The 16,516-nt window shown below is 42.8% G+C and overlaps 2 protein-coding genes across 3 annotated transcripts; both read right to left on the bottom strand.

Annotated features, from left to right (window-relative positions):
* Nucleotides 1-1,344: 1,344 nt before the first annotated feature.
* LOC115545310 (noelin) lies at nt 1,345-11,093 on the bottom strand. 2 transcript variants are annotated; one of them, XM_030358328.1, is made up of 6 exons: nt 10,653-11,093; nt 8,945-9,094; nt 7,965-8,120; nt 4,472-4,691; nt 4,038-4,144; nt 1,345-3,823 (listed from the first exon to the last, which is right to left on the bottom strand). In XM_030358328.1, exons 1-6 carry the CDS (start codon nt 10,716-10,718, stop codon nt 3,161-3,163), a joined length of 1,362 nt encoding a protein of 453 aa, XP_030214188.1. In that variant the 5' UTR covers nt 10,719-11,093; the 3' UTR covers nt 1,345-3,160. The 2 variants fall into 2 exon arrangements, with proteins under 2 accessions (XP_030214188.1, XP_030214189.1); XM_030358329.1 differs by lacking the exons at nt 1,345-3,823; nt 4,038-4,144; nt 4,472-4,691 and adding an exon at nt 6,521-7,169 and having other exon boundaries at nt 10,653-11,084.
* Nucleotides 11,094-12,744: 1,651 nt separating this feature from the next.
* On the bottom strand, nt 12,745-15,441 carry pierce1 (piercer of microtubule wall 1). Its single transcript, XM_030358330.1, has 3 exons — nt 15,175-15,441; nt 13,646-13,724; nt 12,745-13,126 (listed from the first exon to the last, which is right to left on the bottom strand). Exons 1-3 carry the CDS (start codon nt 15,423-15,425, stop codon nt 12,953-12,955), a joined length of 504 nt encoding a protein of 167 aa, XP_030214190.1. The 5' UTR covers nt 15,426-15,441; the 3' UTR covers nt 12,745-12,952.
* Between the last annotated feature and the right edge of the window lie 1,075 nt (nt 15,442-16,516).

Below are 16,516 nucleotides of genomic sequence, written 5' to 3'. Positions count from 1 at the left end.
CCCATCAAAATGGTTAATTTACTTTATCTATGTGTCCAGCAGCTTGGTTCTGGAGTTGAAAGACAACAGAAATGAGGAAGATAAAGAATACTAGTACTTAGTTTATTGGTATACTAATTAGTATTAGTGCTGCTTCACGTTTTTCTGATACTACTAGGCTACCATACCATATAATAATAAGAATGAGCACATATGGTTTTATCAAAGGAACCCGATAAGATTCAAATAAGATACATCATGTTTGCATCTTTTCATGCTTCCTGCCGGTCAGCCTTACTTTATTATTGAAGTCAAGAGCACATTACTTCCCCCTGCTGTCCGACTGCCCCCATTAGACGGCAATTTTCATTCTTTTGAGGAATAGAAGGCCTAGTTGTGTAGTGGATGTCATTTTCAAATTACAAAAATAACATTGTAACTAGGTTCATACATATCCACAATATGTTTAAACAAAGATTACTAAAAAGACTGAATATGTAAATTATCGGAAATAATTGGATGTAGGCCTAATTAATTGTTAACGTAACGCCAAGGTGCAGCGTCGCTCTACGCAACTTATTTCAGACTCTGAAGAGTAATACAACAGTTGACCAGCAGAGGGAGACAAAAAAGGGTCTGACTAACCAGGACTTGTAGAGCTATATCGGGGCCTTCATGAAAAATACATAATTTCTGAATAAGTGCACTGACATAGATTTTCTTTAATTCCTCCGTTTGCTTTAACTGGACCACTTCCCCCATGGTTCAACATATGTTTCATTTAATTTCCATGGGTATAAAAGAATCTGTAATTTGTTTGAGCCAACTTGGATTTTTTTATTCCCTGATTGGATTGATTCAGAGATTACCAATTGCTTGTCAATAACAGGTGTGGAATTGCAACACTATCTAATGGCGGAGAAAGGAGGAAAGCGAGGGAGCATCAGGGGCGCCTCCAAGAGGTGGCTGTGAGGAAGACTAGCCCTCCTCCTCAACTGACTCATCCTGATAAATCTAAAATCGATACTCACAGTGCTCGGACGGCTGAATTGAAATAATTAGAGGTGATGGAGATGGAGACCTTCTCGATGAGAAGGTCTCATGCCGAGCCATGCTCTGTGTTAACAAACGCAAGGGACGTGCGGCAAATAAAAAGTCTCTCTGACCGACCTTGTCCGCTATTGTGTGTTTTTGGTTCATTATGTTGGTTCAGAGTCCTTTCTGTGTATGGCTGGACTAGGTATTGGGCTAGAGAACTCGTCTTCAACCACAATTACTTGACTCAGTGGGAAGCAGGCGGCAAGAAGAGGCTCATGAGTCTAAATAGTGCTTAACAATACAAAACGTACATATTTTAGTCCAAAACCCATTCATATACATTTATTGTGAAATTATTCAAGCATTGACTCTGTAAATATTGCTACACAGAAATTCGGCACGATTCACTTTGTATTCAATTGTCAAAAAGAAAATTACAAACTATTGTTGACATTTTTTGTTTACTTGTTTCCCTTTGCAGTTTTGCGCAGTACACATAACCTAAAATGTTACTTGAACAATCAGTTTACATCTCATATGGAATGGCATTATTAATAAAAACGAATTATTTAATACGTACTCAATTCTCCTACACACATTGGCGACAGAACATTGAGTCATTAACTCATGGTTTTCAACTATTATAAAAGGGAGCTAAATCTTAAAAACAATTATTTTTAACAAAAAGAATTTCATTAAAAAAAAAGCACAAATTCACAGTGCACTGAGGAACTGTAGCATACAGACTTTTTCAAACATTAAAGCCTTATTGTAACTTAATACATTTGTGTATGAATATTTAACAGTCTAATTGCCACATAAACCAGGTTGGACAGGTAGCGCACTTCGCTAACTTCTAACTTATTGGGGCTCTCCCTTCTAATCATAACTCATTTTAATGCAGGGAAATGTTTGCAAAAGGTGTCAATTTGATCGACAATGTGGCAGGTGACCCAGTTGTAATTATGGGTCAGTCCTAAAGTTAACTTCTCATTGAAGATTACAGCTACAATACCATTGTTTCCATTTTAATTAATTCCTGGAACCACCCATTTTATTTGCTTTTATCAATTAGTTTTTATTCCTTGTATGTGTTATTTTCATCGTAACCCTGTTTATATTGTCATTGTGATCCTGGTTTAATGTGATGAATTGTCTAACTTAAGTATTGAAAGGTGCTTCACAAAAAAAAATCATGTCTATTTACGGTATATATCTATTAGTTGTTATTAGTCTTATTATAATTTGTCAAGGTAACCATATCTGCTCACTTTATTACACAGCGCATGGGTTCTCTGGTAGCTTTAAGTACTTGAGAACCTTTTCCTATACATAATAGTGAAATATTACTGTGAATGTCACGTGGAATGTCAGATGGCAGTGGAGATAAGGTAATATATATAATAATGTATTGATCAAGTGAATGACACAAACCTCACTCAGTGTATATATAAGAGTGCTGGTTGTCTAAGTATAGCATCCAGCTAAGCTACGACATGAAAGCTGGTGCTTTTGGATGTAACAAAGGCTACACACTGTTAGCTTAACAGCTTATTTTGAGAAACAATACTCGCGTATGACAGAAAAAAAATGTGTGTTCACTGGAAGCATGCAAAGTGCTCTCCTATCTAAAAATCAATATTAAACTTCTTTTTTTTATCATAAAGTCATTAGATGTTGTTTTCAAGTGATGCTTTACTCTGGTTGAAGATAAAGATGATGTTTTGCTTGAAACAATGTTAGGGAAAACAGGTGCAGTAAAATGCACACCTCAAAATTAGGTCATGAGCCGAAAGCGATGGGGAACCCCTGGACTAGCTATCTTAGCCGTTAGCTTAGCTGCTTAGTGTTAAATGGATTTATGGTGATGAGATTAGCTTGAAAGAAGAGCTGTAAAATAAATTATGTTTAAGGGACTAGCCTGAATGGTTTACAGTAAAATGACTAAACAAAGTGGTTAGAAATAATAATACAATTAATGCTTAGTAGACTAGCTTGACATTAGACAGTTTCGGTGACCGTGAGTACTATCAAATGAATGGGCCCGAGACAGACTTATTTGTGTCAAATTATGTGTCTATTGCTTTGTTGATGACTTTAAAATTATATTTTAAGTCCTGTCCAAGGTGTTGTATATTATGCCTTATTTTATGATATGGAAGAGAGTCACGTTGTAGAGAACTTGGTGGCCATTGTTCCAGGCGTACAGCGCCCGGTCCCGCGGGTTGTAGTCGAGCATGGACAGGTGGCTGTACTGGTTGATGAGAGGGATGTCGATGTACTCGTACGTAGAGGAGTTGGTCGAATACGCGTAGTACACCTTGGTGCCGCCGGAGTAGCCGTTGGTGACGTACAGCGTTCCGCAGATCATGAAGGACTCTCCCGCACTGCGCTTGGGGTGGTTGGTGGTCCAGCTGCGGATGATCTGCAGCGTATTGGGGCTCAGCTGGCTGAGGACGATGTTCCCCGCGTTCTGATTGGTGGCGTACACGGCCCAGAGCCCGCCCTCATCCACCATGAGGTCGATGTCGGAGTGGCCGCCCCAGGAGTAGTGGTACATGTTGTTGTAGCCCGCAAAGTCCAGCTGGCGAGTGCGGCTGATGAGCGAGGTGCTCAGGTCGAAGCGGATGATGGTGTGGCTCTGGAACTTGTTGTAGTAGATGGAACCGTTGTACACCACCTGGCCCGTGCCGGACCAGGGGTGGGGCAGACGGTGGGACGTGAAGTTGTCCGTGGTCATGAAGTCTTCCATGGACGGGTACTCACGGACAAAGCGGTTGTTATGGTAGCCGTCCATGTACCACACCTGAATGGGGAGCGGGGGACAAGACCGTAATTCAAAGGGAATTACTCTAAATGAAGCTTTGACACTGTTTACCACTTAGGCCCAGGCTAGTGTTAACCCCAGTCAGGGGGGGAACCAAACACCTCCAGCAAATATGAAGGTACAGTACCACGTTGCTACCATGTTGTTAATTGTGAGATAGCATGTAGGCTGTGGTGAAAGGAGCTCTACTGACCCTGTTGTCCCCAGGAGGGGCCGCAGGGTCCGTCATCCAGGAGCCAAACCTGGAGCCGGACATCTTGATGGTAACGGGCTCAGAGATCCCTGTCAGTTTGCCACATGCTGAAACCAAAAACAAAACAATACATTCTAACATGTTCCCAGGCCTGTGTGTGTGTGTGTGTGTGTGTGTGTGTGTGTGTGTGTGTGTGTGTGTGTGTGTGTGTGTGTGTGTGTGTGTGTGTGTGTGTTTGCGTGTGTGTATCGGTTTGAGTGTGTGTATGTGTATGCTGACGTGTGTGTGTGTGTGTGTGTGTGTGTGTGTGTGTGTGTGCGTTCATGCGTGTGTGTGTGTGTGTGTGTGCGCTCATGCGTCTGTGTGTGTGTGTGTGTGTGCTTGCGTGCGTGCGTGCGTCTGTGTGTGTGTGCTCCTCGGTCGGCCATGCGCACCCAGTTTCTGCATGCAGGCCCTGAGGCGCTCCTCCAGGTTGGAGACGCGGCTGTTGAGGTCCTGGTAGTCCAGCCCCCCCAGCTGCTCCTGCAGGTTGCTGAGCAGCGCCGTCACGTTGGCTGCCTCCTCCCTGAACTGTACCACCAGGCGGGCGTCGGCCTTGTAGGCCTCCAGCACCGGGATCAGGGGCCGCAGCTCGTCCATCTTGGCTTTGATGGCCTGCAGAGGTCACAGATAAATGGGCATTGTTTGAATTTCAAAAACATTTCTAAACATTTAACAATAATCAAAGAAAGTCAGACATGTGTGATGCCTGTTATCTAACACCACAGAAGGACACAGAAAGGGCTCGAACCAGCGACCCCAGGACTGGAAGGTGAATGCTACAACCCCTGAGGCATATTACTCTGTATTGTATTGTATTGTATTTTTATGTGATATAATTGCATCCTGCCTAGCGACCGACGACACATGAAAACTAGACTCAATTGGGAATTTTGCGGTGGTCCCTGCGAAATGAGCAGTAAAATATATTAAACTGCAGACATTCATGTGGACGGTTTTGGATGGAAACTGCAGGAAACACTCAAAAAGTCTTGACTAAATGAGAAAAACTAAATGATTCACAGCAGTGGAATGATAGGACCATGGTTGGAAAGGCTGGTGGAGGTAATGGACTGAGTGCTGGCTTCTGGCCACTCAATGCACAACTCAAATAGCATAATGGTGTCATAGTCACAGTTGGGTTGTGAAGATTAGCAGAGTTGGCTGATGCAATTTCCAGCACTAGAAGTCATCTCTCTCTCTCTCTCTCTCTCTCTCTCTCTCTCTCTCTCTCTCTCTCTCTCTCTCTCTCTCTCTCTCTCTCTCTCTCTCTCTCTCTCTCTCTCTCTCTCTCTCTCTCTCTCTCTCTCTCTCTCTCTCTCTCTCTCTCTCTCTATATATATATATATATATATATATATATATATATATATATATATATATATATATATATAATTCATACACCTGATCTATTATTTAAATATGCAGAAAATAGAAAGGTACTGGGTGACTGCACTGAGTGTGTCTCTGATAGAAACAGACAGGCTCCTATTTAGTTTTGTAATACCCAGCACTATAGCACCAGGTCTTACTATACAGCTTAACCAAATTGTAGGGTAATCACTCCTTTAGCCATACATCGCAAAGTGTTGTTGCATCTGGATAAAAAAAATCAATACAGGCCACAAGCAGCTTTCATCTACAATCTTACAGGATAAAGTATTGATCAAGCACTAATGCATTTCTCCTGATGCTATTTGCTTTCCTTTTGATCAGACAAGACGGCGTTGGGTTTGTTTTACCAAGAGAATTAATCTGACTGAAACCGCCAAATCATAAACTAGATTAATATTTGAACAGCGGTCCAGATCCTGATAGAATGCAATATAGTATTTTGTCAGATCAATATTATATTTCTTCAGATCGCAGCGAACCTGCCAACGGGAATATTAGTTACCAGGCACCTGCTTGCTTTGTTGAGCCTAACCTCCGACCCGCCAGCAGAGGGAAGCAAGTAACTGCTCTGAAAAGATTCTCATCTAGTGTTGTATCGTGAAAATATATACACTGACACCATGGCTAAAGGAATCATAATGTATAGTTATATAATTTATTAGTTTGGTTATTGAGTAATTTAACTTGTATTTTAAACATTAAGGACTAGAACCCTTTGATCGGGAAGCAATATCATAGGCCCACATAGGAGTGCATCCCTGTAGTGTGTAGTAGTATAGTAGGCCTATCTATGTCATGATAGTTTCAGTTTAACCTCAGGATTTGAAGCGGCACCTTCAATGATTCACAACAGTTCTACAGAAGAACCAATTTAAAACACTTTATTTTGCACACCTTTTCAAAAATGCAACATCTTACTGTCCCATGCATCATTCAGAAATCAATACAACAATATTCGATTATCATTATAATTATGCAGAAGAACCTTCAGCAACCAGATTTAGTTACACAAGAGGTGTGTGTGTGTGTGTGTGTGTGTGTGTGTGTGTGTGTGTGTGTGTGTGTGTGTGTGTGTGTGTGTGTGTGTGTGTGTGTGCGTGTGCGTGTGTATGAGATCATGCAGAGAGATGTGGAGAAGTTTGACTTTGAGTGTTTCATTGTGACAGCACGGAAGTCAATACTAGTCTCTGTGTTGTACGCAAACAGTCACATGTTTTTTCGCCATGCTAATCAATGAGTGATCCATACTTAGTGATATCTCGTTTAGAGGAAGAGTTTTAACACACACTTAACCAGGGCAGTAAAGACACACATCTTATCTTACAAGTCTCACAGAAAAACATGCAACATTGGAAGGTAAAACCACACACACACACACACGCAAACACGCACGCACACATACGCAAACACACATACACACACACACACACACACACACACACACACACACACACACACACACACACACACACACACACACACACACACACAATCTGACATGCTAGATTTGCAAATCAGCTTCAGGTCCAGTGCGATGAAAGTATTTCTCAGTAACTTCCCTCCCCAATTATTTTCCAAGCAGCTTCAAGTAAAGTGAAAGGCCAAAGGTCAAGAGATGCTGGACAGGAGAGTTTGGAATGTCATGTTGGAGGTGAGGCCTTGTGGGATAGCCTGTCCTGGCGCTTCCTAACGTTAGCCCTGCAAGCAAGAGAACAACACCGTTGAGTGTTGGCTGTTGGCTTCAGCTAGAGAGCAACCAGCACACTTCCTAGTTTTTAGGCAGCTAAGGCCATCTCAACTAAAAGAGATGGATGCTATATCCGAATGTCTGTATATTTACAAAACATTACAAGTTACTTTGACACAGTAGGATTATAAGGCTTGTCATAGCCAGGCATAATTTGTACTGATAACTTCATTTAATTCAGAGATGTTTATGTTAACATTAGAATCCTGTAAGAATTTGGTATAATAACAAGAAGGACAAAAATAAATCTCTACAAATTCATAAGTTTCCTCGACACTAGTTCTACCAACAGAGAACCAAGTCATTTATTCTTGTTACTTAGTGTATTTATTAGGAAGTTATCTGTGACTAGCTGTGCTTAATATCGAAACCACAGTAAACAGTGTGCCCCTAGTACTCTTCCAATATTAAGAGACAAATACACCATTGTCATTTTTTTGTTGGTTTGATACGAGTGGCGAGTTGTCAAGTGTTTACCATGAGTCCGGTTCTCACTTTAACTATTCCCCTTATTCTAACTATTACAATTACAACACTCTCACACACACACACACACACACACACACACACACACACACACACACACACACACACACACACACACACACACACACACACACACACACACACACACACACACACACGCACAGAAGCTCAGGCATGTGTAGGGTGGGAACCACCCCATCCTCTTTCATTCAGTCCTCCCAACCGTTGGTCTCAGTGGTTGTAGGTGTGATGGGTCTTACCTTGTACTGTCTGGCGGTGTTGCTCTCGTGCCCATCTTCCACCTGTTTGAATTTGTTCTCCAGGCCCTTCAGCTGCACCTCCATCCTCTCCACGTACTGCAGGTCCCGCTGGGTCCGCTGGTCCAGGACCTCGATAGACTGGGTCATGTTCTGCACCTGGACAAGCAGGAGACCAGGGGTGAGTTAATCTGGAAGGCAGCTGTGAAGGCCCTGGCTCACTGCCCCCGACACACAGCAGCACCGGCCCAGGGGGCCAGACACTGGATTTAAAATAATCAATTAAAACTTGAAAAAAGGATTCAAAAGAATGCATGAAAGAAGTTTGAATAAAAGACTAAAATTGCATCATAGTTTAGCAGAAAGCATAGCTGAACATAAATGTTTTAAACCTTGATGTAAATGCAATCAGGGTTGGAGCCGGTCTCTTGTTCTCTTGGTTGGATTCGGCCCACATTCCATCATTAGTCTTGGTCGGGGCAGTAAGAAAGCCCCTTAGCTGTGCTTTCCATAGTAATCTCTTTTCAGTATTTACAGCTAGAGTTCCTTAGAGTATAATTCAGTCTTGTTCTACGATATACTTCAAATAAATTGGGAGTCAGGGAAAGCTGTTAAGCATCTTTGACTTCTATTGTCAAGGCAACATGTAACATCACCACCACCGAATTAGAAGTCTTCTCCTCCCCATGGGTCATTGTTGTTACGTCTTCTTCTGTAGGGGCATCGTTGTATACATTTGCAAATTTCATAAACATTATTGTAATTGGATTGTATAGAAGTTAAGACTAGCTGCCACTGCTAGCTAAACCAGCAGTGGCCGTGTTAAGGGGTATCTGTGATTAGCTGCTGCAGTGTCACACAGTAGAGACGTCTGCAGTAGCAGTGCTGGGTATTCGGTTCACAATAGCTGTGTGGGGCTTTCTGTTGAAGTAGACACTGGAGAACGCTAGGTCGTTAGCAGCAGCAGTAAGCCTCCTCAGTACCTTCTCAAGGAGCTGTTTGAGCTGCTTAGTGCGAGCATCTCTGGAACAGACGGTCTGTTGAGGAGCCACTACGGTGCACACACAGCGGCCCTCAGTGTCCTGGGCCGAGCTGAACACCTGCCACCCATCCTCCGGATTAGCTGGGAATACCTTAAGACATGGACAGAGAGAGCATCGGCCATATTAGATGTGCCAAGTGCTATGGAATGGAAATAGCAAAGGTCAGCAAAGTCATTGCCATTTTCAATCCATAGTTGATTTAATTATCGCTTGATTGATTGATTCAATTATGTATTAGATGTCAACATTTATCTCGGTGGAAAAGCTACAACTTCACTGGTATCTGAAGCATTCGTAATATTTTCGGTAGCTAACCTTTAAATAATTTGCACCAAGCGAGATACCAGTACGACGAGGGTGATTGGAGTGTACAACGTGAACAACCATCTAGTGGGCACGGTCTGTACTACACACATGAAAGGTCCGTCAGAAATCATCTTTTTAGTGAAAGTTCTAACCGGAGCAATGAGGCATATCAGTAGCACAGCTCAGCTATTGCGTCTCAGTATGTAAATGTGTTGTATTGGTCGGTTCTGAAGGATTGAATCCTCTTCCCAGAGCTTCCGCCATCTCTCACTTCCCCCATCTCTCCCCGCTCCACCCCCACCCCCGCCACCCCCTCTCCATGGATTTTCTCTCACACTCCTCTGCACTTTGAGTGCCGATATTCCCGCCCACCCTGCCCCCCTGTTTATCAATTTCATCTCATCTCTCTCCCCCCTAGTCACCCTATAGCCTATCTCCTTATCCCCAGATGTGTTCAGTGTAGGCCGACACGTCAACGACCATGCGGACCCCCATGGCAGCAGCAGCCAGTGTGGGGGGCAGTGTTGCCAGATTGGGACAGATTTCCCGCCGAATCTGGTAACACTGTGTTGGGGGCTATTTTAAGGGGTAGAGAGGAGATGGTCCGCGGAGACGGCAGCAGCGTCAGAGGGGATGCTGCTGGAAGAGTGTGTGTGGTGGGAGGATAGTGAATTAATGATGAGGCGATGATGATTGGCTGCCAAGCATGTACAAGTAGGCTAGTTGGTCTCTGTTCAATTATTAGTGGAGGGACGTCACTTCACACATTTTTGCCTCTGAAGACGCCATGCAAACACTAGAAAGACCTCAATCTCACATCCATCTCGAAATGTGGCAATTTGTAAAAGGTAATAAACCGTACATGGAGGGCGAATATACACGTTGAATTGGCGTGCCATTCGGGAATATGTGCGGAATTGTTTTTATTTACATTTGATCACATTCCATGATATTGTAAATTCTATTAATCCGTTCAAAATGGCACCTAATATTGGCCTGCAACAATTTTATACATAAGAAAAAAACATTTGGGGGAGGGGGGGTTAAATAAATAAAATAACCACGGGTCAGGGTATGACCGATTGAACAAGGTGTCTGGTCTTAAATTACATTAATCCCTAATACAATAAAGTTAGCCTATACCTAGACATTAGGCCCATACATATCACGCTAGTCTTCTTATTACACATCCTACATCTAGTTCATCACAACATTAAGGCATGGGTTGTAGGCTACGATAATGATCAATCCGAGCCATGCTGCGATACGGTTGAAGTGCGAATGAATGAAGGCGTATTATGACCAGGAGCTGGCGACGGACGTGGATGGTGAGGTGGCCTACCTGAGTCAGTTCAGTACCCATCAACAACAGCAACGCGACCCGCAGAACCTTTTCGGCCGGCTCCATCTCTCCCCTAGTCCCTGTGTTTTCACATGCACACCGTTTGCCTCCAGAAATGTCCTCCTCCTTCTCCTCTCCTCTTTATGTTCTGTGTTCTATCGCTTCTTCCTCCCTCCCTTTCCCCTCTCTCTCTCTCGCGCTCGCTCTCGCTCTCTCTCTCCACTCGGCGTGAAAGAGAGCCGATGAACGCACAATGAAGACAGCAGCCTACGTGTGAAGCTTTAGCGCTGAAAAAACATCACCGACACTTCCCTTTCTCCGTGCGATGGTGTCAGTTTGGCTCGCGAGCGGATCCGGGGGTGCAGCGGAGGAAAGGAGAGGAGGAGAGGAGAGATGATGCCCGCTGTGTTGGACCGGAAGCGCGAGGAGTGGGTGTGGTGGGCCGCTTGGCAGCCAGCGATGTGATCACCCTGCATTATTATGGAGCATAAATTAAAGGAACTTATCGAAATAAAAAGTATATCAGTGTATACGCGAGTGCATTTAAAGAATGTAAGATGATCTTAATAATGGCAACAGGTCACGTTTAATAATGTTTTCGCCTGTAGTCCTGCTTTGCCAAGAGTGTACGCCTAAGTATCTGTAGAGCCTTTGATTCAGGTACTTAAAATGGGGCCAGTTTAAAGAATCTGCTTGATAAAGACTTTTTTGAATTTTTTAACAATTTAGGAAAGATTTTTAAGATCCGTGTTTAGGAAGCAGAGCAGAACAATATATTAAGAGCGATCTGCATATAGTGTATTGTCTCTTTGTTTTGCCTTGTTTGTACATAAGCTTGGATATAAGCTGCATGATTAATTATTAAGGAGAATACATTACATCTGTATAGTCTAGTATAGCTATCATTCGTTTAGAAAATTAGTATCAGAAATCGTGATCTTAGAGTTCTTTGCTCCACAGGGTCGGGTAAGGCAGCCAGAACCATGCTGAGAACCACCTGACACTCCCTCTCTCTCTTTCTCTCTCTCTCTCTCTCTCTCTCTCTCTCTCTCTCTCTCTCTCTCTCTCTCTCTCTCTCTCTCTCTCTCTCTCTCTCTCTCTCTCTCTCTCTCTCTCTCTCTCTCTCTCTCTCTCTCTCTCTCTCTCTCTCTCTCTCTCTCTCTCTCTCCCTCCCTCCCTCCCTCTGTCTCTCTCTCCCCTCTATCTTTGTTCCTCTAGCTCGCTCTTCCCTAGGGTGATCGTGCTGTTTGTCCATTCTGTTCTTGTTTGGAAAGCAAACACAGTGTTTGGGGATTCTGTGGGAGGATGGGATGGTGTAAATATCACAAGCTGGCAGCTTCTCACCCATAATGGGCCTTCACAGCTCCAGCATGTGAGGGTGGCTGAGAATACAGCACGACAGACAATACAGCTAATCAATACTATGCAGGGTTCAGCTTCATTTGATCTGACTTCTCTTATCTTAAACTTCTCTTATTAAACTACATTGTCAGGGTTAGCGACTTAGCGTGCAAGTGTGTGTGTGTGTGTGTGTGTGTGTGTGTGTTTGACCAGACCTGGGGGTGAGACATAACTAACTAGACCTGGGTGAGACAAAACTACCCAGACATATGACTAACCAGACTTGCATGAATATCCAGACCTATACAACTAAACAGACTTACATAACTACCCAGACCTACACCAAACCTATATAACTTACCAGACTTGGTTGAGACATAACTAACCAGACCTACATAACTAACCAGACCTGGGTGAGACATAACTGACCAGACCTATATAACTAACCCGACGTTCATAACCAGACCTGAGAGAGAGCATATTGTAATAACTAACCTAGGTGAGACAAACTGTATTAACTAACCTGGGTGGTAACATATGGTAATAACTAACCAGGCCTGGGTGGTAACCTACTGTAATAATAAACCTGGGTGTTAACATAATGTAATAACTAACCAGACCTGGGTGGTGACATACTGTAATAACTAACAATACCAGGGTCAGAACATACTGTAATAACTAACCAGACCTGTGTGGTAACATACTAACTAACCAGACCTGTGTGGTAACATACTGTAATAATTAACCAGACTTGGGTAAGAACATACTGTTTATATCGACAGGCGGACACATGGGTGGACCATCGTTGGTTTAACGGCCAGTGGTAGAAAAACACAGACACAGATCTGTCAGCAAACAGGAGAACATGTCTGTTTGAGGGAGGAGATGTTTCACCACGTTGACTTCAACAGCCGCCTCGGGCTCCACTGAGTGCCATGGTGCAGCCAGCGGTTGCTGTGCTAGTTGCCATGGAGATAGCAGTGGTTGAAGCTGATTCTATTTTGCAGAGTCGTCGTGGCATCCTTCCCAGAGATTCTGTTTTTATCCAAGAAAGTGTTGAAGCCATTTTCCCGGAACATCCCGCTTCGTAGTTTCTCCTCCGAGAACTGCCGCGACGTCCCGTTGAAGTGAGTCTAAACAGAGACACAACAATTAGACCGACCACGGTCAAAAGAGACACGTATTTAACAATTGTTCGCCGAAGGTCAAGGGGGCTATTCCTCACTATTCCCGGAGCCTGTGGTGAATAATTGTTTTAGTATACTACCCGTGATCACTCCAAGAATAAACAAGATAACACTTTTTGCCGGGATTTATTTGTTTTTATTAGCGGTTTATTGGTTTTTATTAGCGTAACGAGACGACCGTCACGATATCCAGAGTTTGAGATCTCAATCATAGGATATTGCCCAATATCCCGAGATAGCAAACCAATCAAATTGCGCCATCTTAGGAGGTTCACGTGTAGCATATGCTAATTCAATATATAGCATTTTAAAAAAAAAATATATAAATATAAATGTAATATCAAAATGGAGGAAGATCTTTACATGGCTAAGACGTAATTAGTCGTAATGAACACAAGAAGCTATAGATAGTTAAAGAGGAGTCGCTCTGTAACTGTGGATCATGCATATTCATGAGTGGCTCACAGGCATCTCGTGTACAGTGGGTCTCTTGCTCCCGTACACCTGGTTGGATGTCTGGTAGAGCGGATTGGAGCTCTTCAGGCTAGAAAAAAAAACATAAAACAACTATTTTTATAATCTATAGGCCTCAAAAAGAATTTTCTGTTTCATGAGACCTGAAGCTAAAAATGAACATGGACCTGGCACACTGCCACGAAGAGGAGCTATGCCCTCTCCATCCGCCTCTCTCCCTCTCACCCACCATCTCTCCATCGCTCTCACCCACCATCTCTCCCTCTCCATCCCCCTCCCTCCCTCTCACCCACCATCTCTCCCTCTCCATCCCCCTCTCTCCCTCTCACCCACCATCTCTCCATCGCTCTCACCCACCATCTCTCCCTCTCCATCCCCCTCTCCCTCTCACCCACCATCTCTCCCTCTCCATCCCACTCTCCCTCTCACCCACCATCTCTCCATCTGTCTCTCTCTCCCTATTACCCACTATCTCTCCATCTCACCCATTCTTTCTCCTTATTTCCCACCATCTCGCAATCTTTCCTCACATCCTTCATCTCATCTCTCCATCTCACAATCACTCTTTCATCATCTCTCCATCAATCTCCCGTCCAACCCTCCCACACCATCTATCTCTCCGTATCACCATTTATATGTTGTCTCATATATCTCTCTATCCAGCTCTATATAATAATAATAATAATAATAATACATTTAATTTAGAGGCGCCTTTCAAGACACCCAAGGTCACCATACAGAGCATATAGTCATCATAAATCGTTTAAATAAATAAATAAACACCTCATGTCCTATATGTCCTCATCAATCTCCAGCTATTCATCCATCACTCGGTCTATCTCTCCATATGATCCCCTCTCCTGCTCTCTCCTCATGATTTTCATCTCATCTTCTCTTAGCTGTCATCATCCCTCCAGCTCATATCTAGAAATCTCTCTTATCTCAACATCACAAAATATATCCTTCCCTTCATCTCCCCATCTCTCTCTATCAAATCCCATCTCTCTTCATCCCACTCAAACTCTTCGTACTTTACCACATCATAGAGGAAGGCCGAGCGGGATGTATCGGATTTACAGATGTTTAAATCAACGTCAGTACCTTAAGTCACTACTAAGGGGCGCTAGTGGTCCAGAGGAATAGGATACTCATATAATATAAACTCCCTACTCTCAACTACTCACACTTCATTCAGAGAACACATCGTACACGAATTATACTTCATGATGAAGATACAATCAATAGTTGATAAGTGCGTTACGACTTCGTTAAGTAACAGTTGAGTTTTATAGTGGGCCTGCCTACATTTAAACTAAACTCAACTAAGGCAATGATTTTTGCATTACGAGAAGCTACTTTGGCTTTCTTTACTTTGACAACAGACGTTCTCCCAGCGTTCAGTAATGACCTTAGTAGTTCATGGCATAACATTAATAGTGCATTGAAGACTTGACAGACAGAAACAGATGTCATACCTGCCTGTTACCGTGGAAACAGTCAGAAACGGGTGTCAGACCTACCTGTAACCGTGGAAACAGTGGGGATTGTTGAACCGCTCTGGTAGATTGTCCGCCACTTTATAGACGTCGCTTGTCCTGACGACGGACTCTCGTTCTGGTTCAACGTTCATCGCGCTAACTGGTTGAGCTAACGTCAACCGTCTGGAGGTGTTTATCAACAGAACGGTTGCTATCAACAGAACGGTTTCTATGCCCACCAGTAACGCTGGCAACACTGGCAGCAGGCAGCGAGCTGCAGCCAGTGTTGCCATATTTGGCAGGAAGTCTGGCTAAATCTGAATCGGAAACATTTCATACAGAGAGAATAAAAATAACTAGAAAATGCATTTCCTGCAGAAAATGCGGTGAGTGCTGTGTGAGGTTGAAAGTGAGGTTGAAAATATTTTTTAATAAAGCCACGTAGATTAAGACATAAAGAAACGTTAAATGGCTTAAATCAAGTAAAGGGATTTGAAAAAAAAATTCAAAAGTCTAAATGGAGTAAACATGCACACCATTTAAGAAAATGTAAATGGTTGGAAACAAATAAAGTGACAGCTGAATGAAAAGCGCAAAGCATTGCTACAAATGCAGAAATGCAAAATGAATTTAACTGAAGAATCTGAAAGGTCAAATGTATAACGTCCTCACGCCCCGGACCACTCCGGACCGGTGTTACACCGAATTCTGCGACCCACCGAAAAGTGTGACCCCAGGGGGCGTCAACGTAAATCAATGTGACCAACTGAAAACGAAGCCGGTATGAAACTAAAACTGTGATTCTGAATAAAGTTGAAATGATATCGAAATTCCGTTAGGAAGTTGTTGAAGATACGTTCGTAGATTTGTTAAATGGTTTAAACGAAGGTAAATGGTTGGAAAATTATTGAGTTACGATGTCTTAAGAAGTAGGAAGAAGTAGTGTCAGAATGGGCAGACGTCTTGGTAGGACGGCTCCAGCGTCCTCCCATTGACTCCCATGTTAAAAAAAAAAAAGTATTTTAAAAGTAGAATATCTTAAAAAGTATAAAATATTTAAAAAGCTTCCGAACATTTAAAAATTTGAATGGAGACTCTAGGTGAAAAATTGAGGAAGGAGATAGGTCCCAAAATTTGTAGAATAATAAAGTGGAAAGAAAGAAAGAAAGAAAGAAAGAAAGAAAGAAAGAAAGAAAGAAAGAAAGAAAGAAAGAAAGAAAGAAAGAAAGAAAGAAAGAAAGAAAGAATAAAACTTATGAAGAACAATAGTTAAGCGCTGCATGCAGCACTCACATAACAATAGTTGAGCGCTGCATGCAGCACTTACCTAATAATTTGAAAGTTTGAAAGGTTTATGCATTTTCTTAAAAAATACATGCATACA

Source organism: Gadus morhua, chromosome 6 (assembly GCF_902167405.1).
Source record: "Gadus morhua chromosome 6, gadMor3.0, whole genome shotgun sequence".
Taxonomy (NCBI): domain Eukaryota; kingdom Metazoa; phylum Chordata; class Actinopteri; order Gadiformes; family Gadidae; genus Gadus; species Gadus morhua.
The sequence above is the reverse complement of the archived record's forward strand: the minus strand, read 5'-3'. Positions and strand labels throughout refer to the sequence as shown.

What these genes read in the sequence shown, in the direction of transcription:
- LOC115545310 (XM_030358328.1), bottom strand. Translation starts at nt 10,718, where the DNA reads ATGGAGCCGGCCGAAAAGGTTCTGCGGGTCGCGTTGCTGTTGTTGATG. An exon ending in TGGGTACTGAACTGACTCAG is followed by an intron (nt 9,095 to 10,652) that starts GTAGGCCACCTC and finishes CCATGTCTTAAG; the next exon opens with GTATTCCCAGCTAATCCGGA. An exon ending in ACACCGCCAGACAGTACAAG is followed by an intron (nt 4,692 to 7,964) that starts GTAAGACCCATC and finishes TGACCTCTGCAG; the next exon opens with GCCATCAAAGCCAAGATGGA.
- pierce1 (XM_030358330.1), bottom strand. Translation starts at nt 15,425, where the DNA reads ATGGCAACACTGGCTGCAGCTCGCTGCCTGCTGCCAGTGTTGCCAGCG. An exon ending in CACTGTTTCCACGGTTACAG is followed by an intron (nt 13,725 to 15,174) that starts GTAGGTCTGACA and finishes TTTTTTTTCTAG; the next exon opens with CCTGAAGAGCTCCAATCCGC. An exon ending in CCACTGTACACGAGATGCCT is followed by an intron (nt 13,127 to 13,645) that starts GTGAGCCACTCA and finishes GTCTCTGTTTAG; the next exon opens with ACTCACTTCAACGGGACGTC.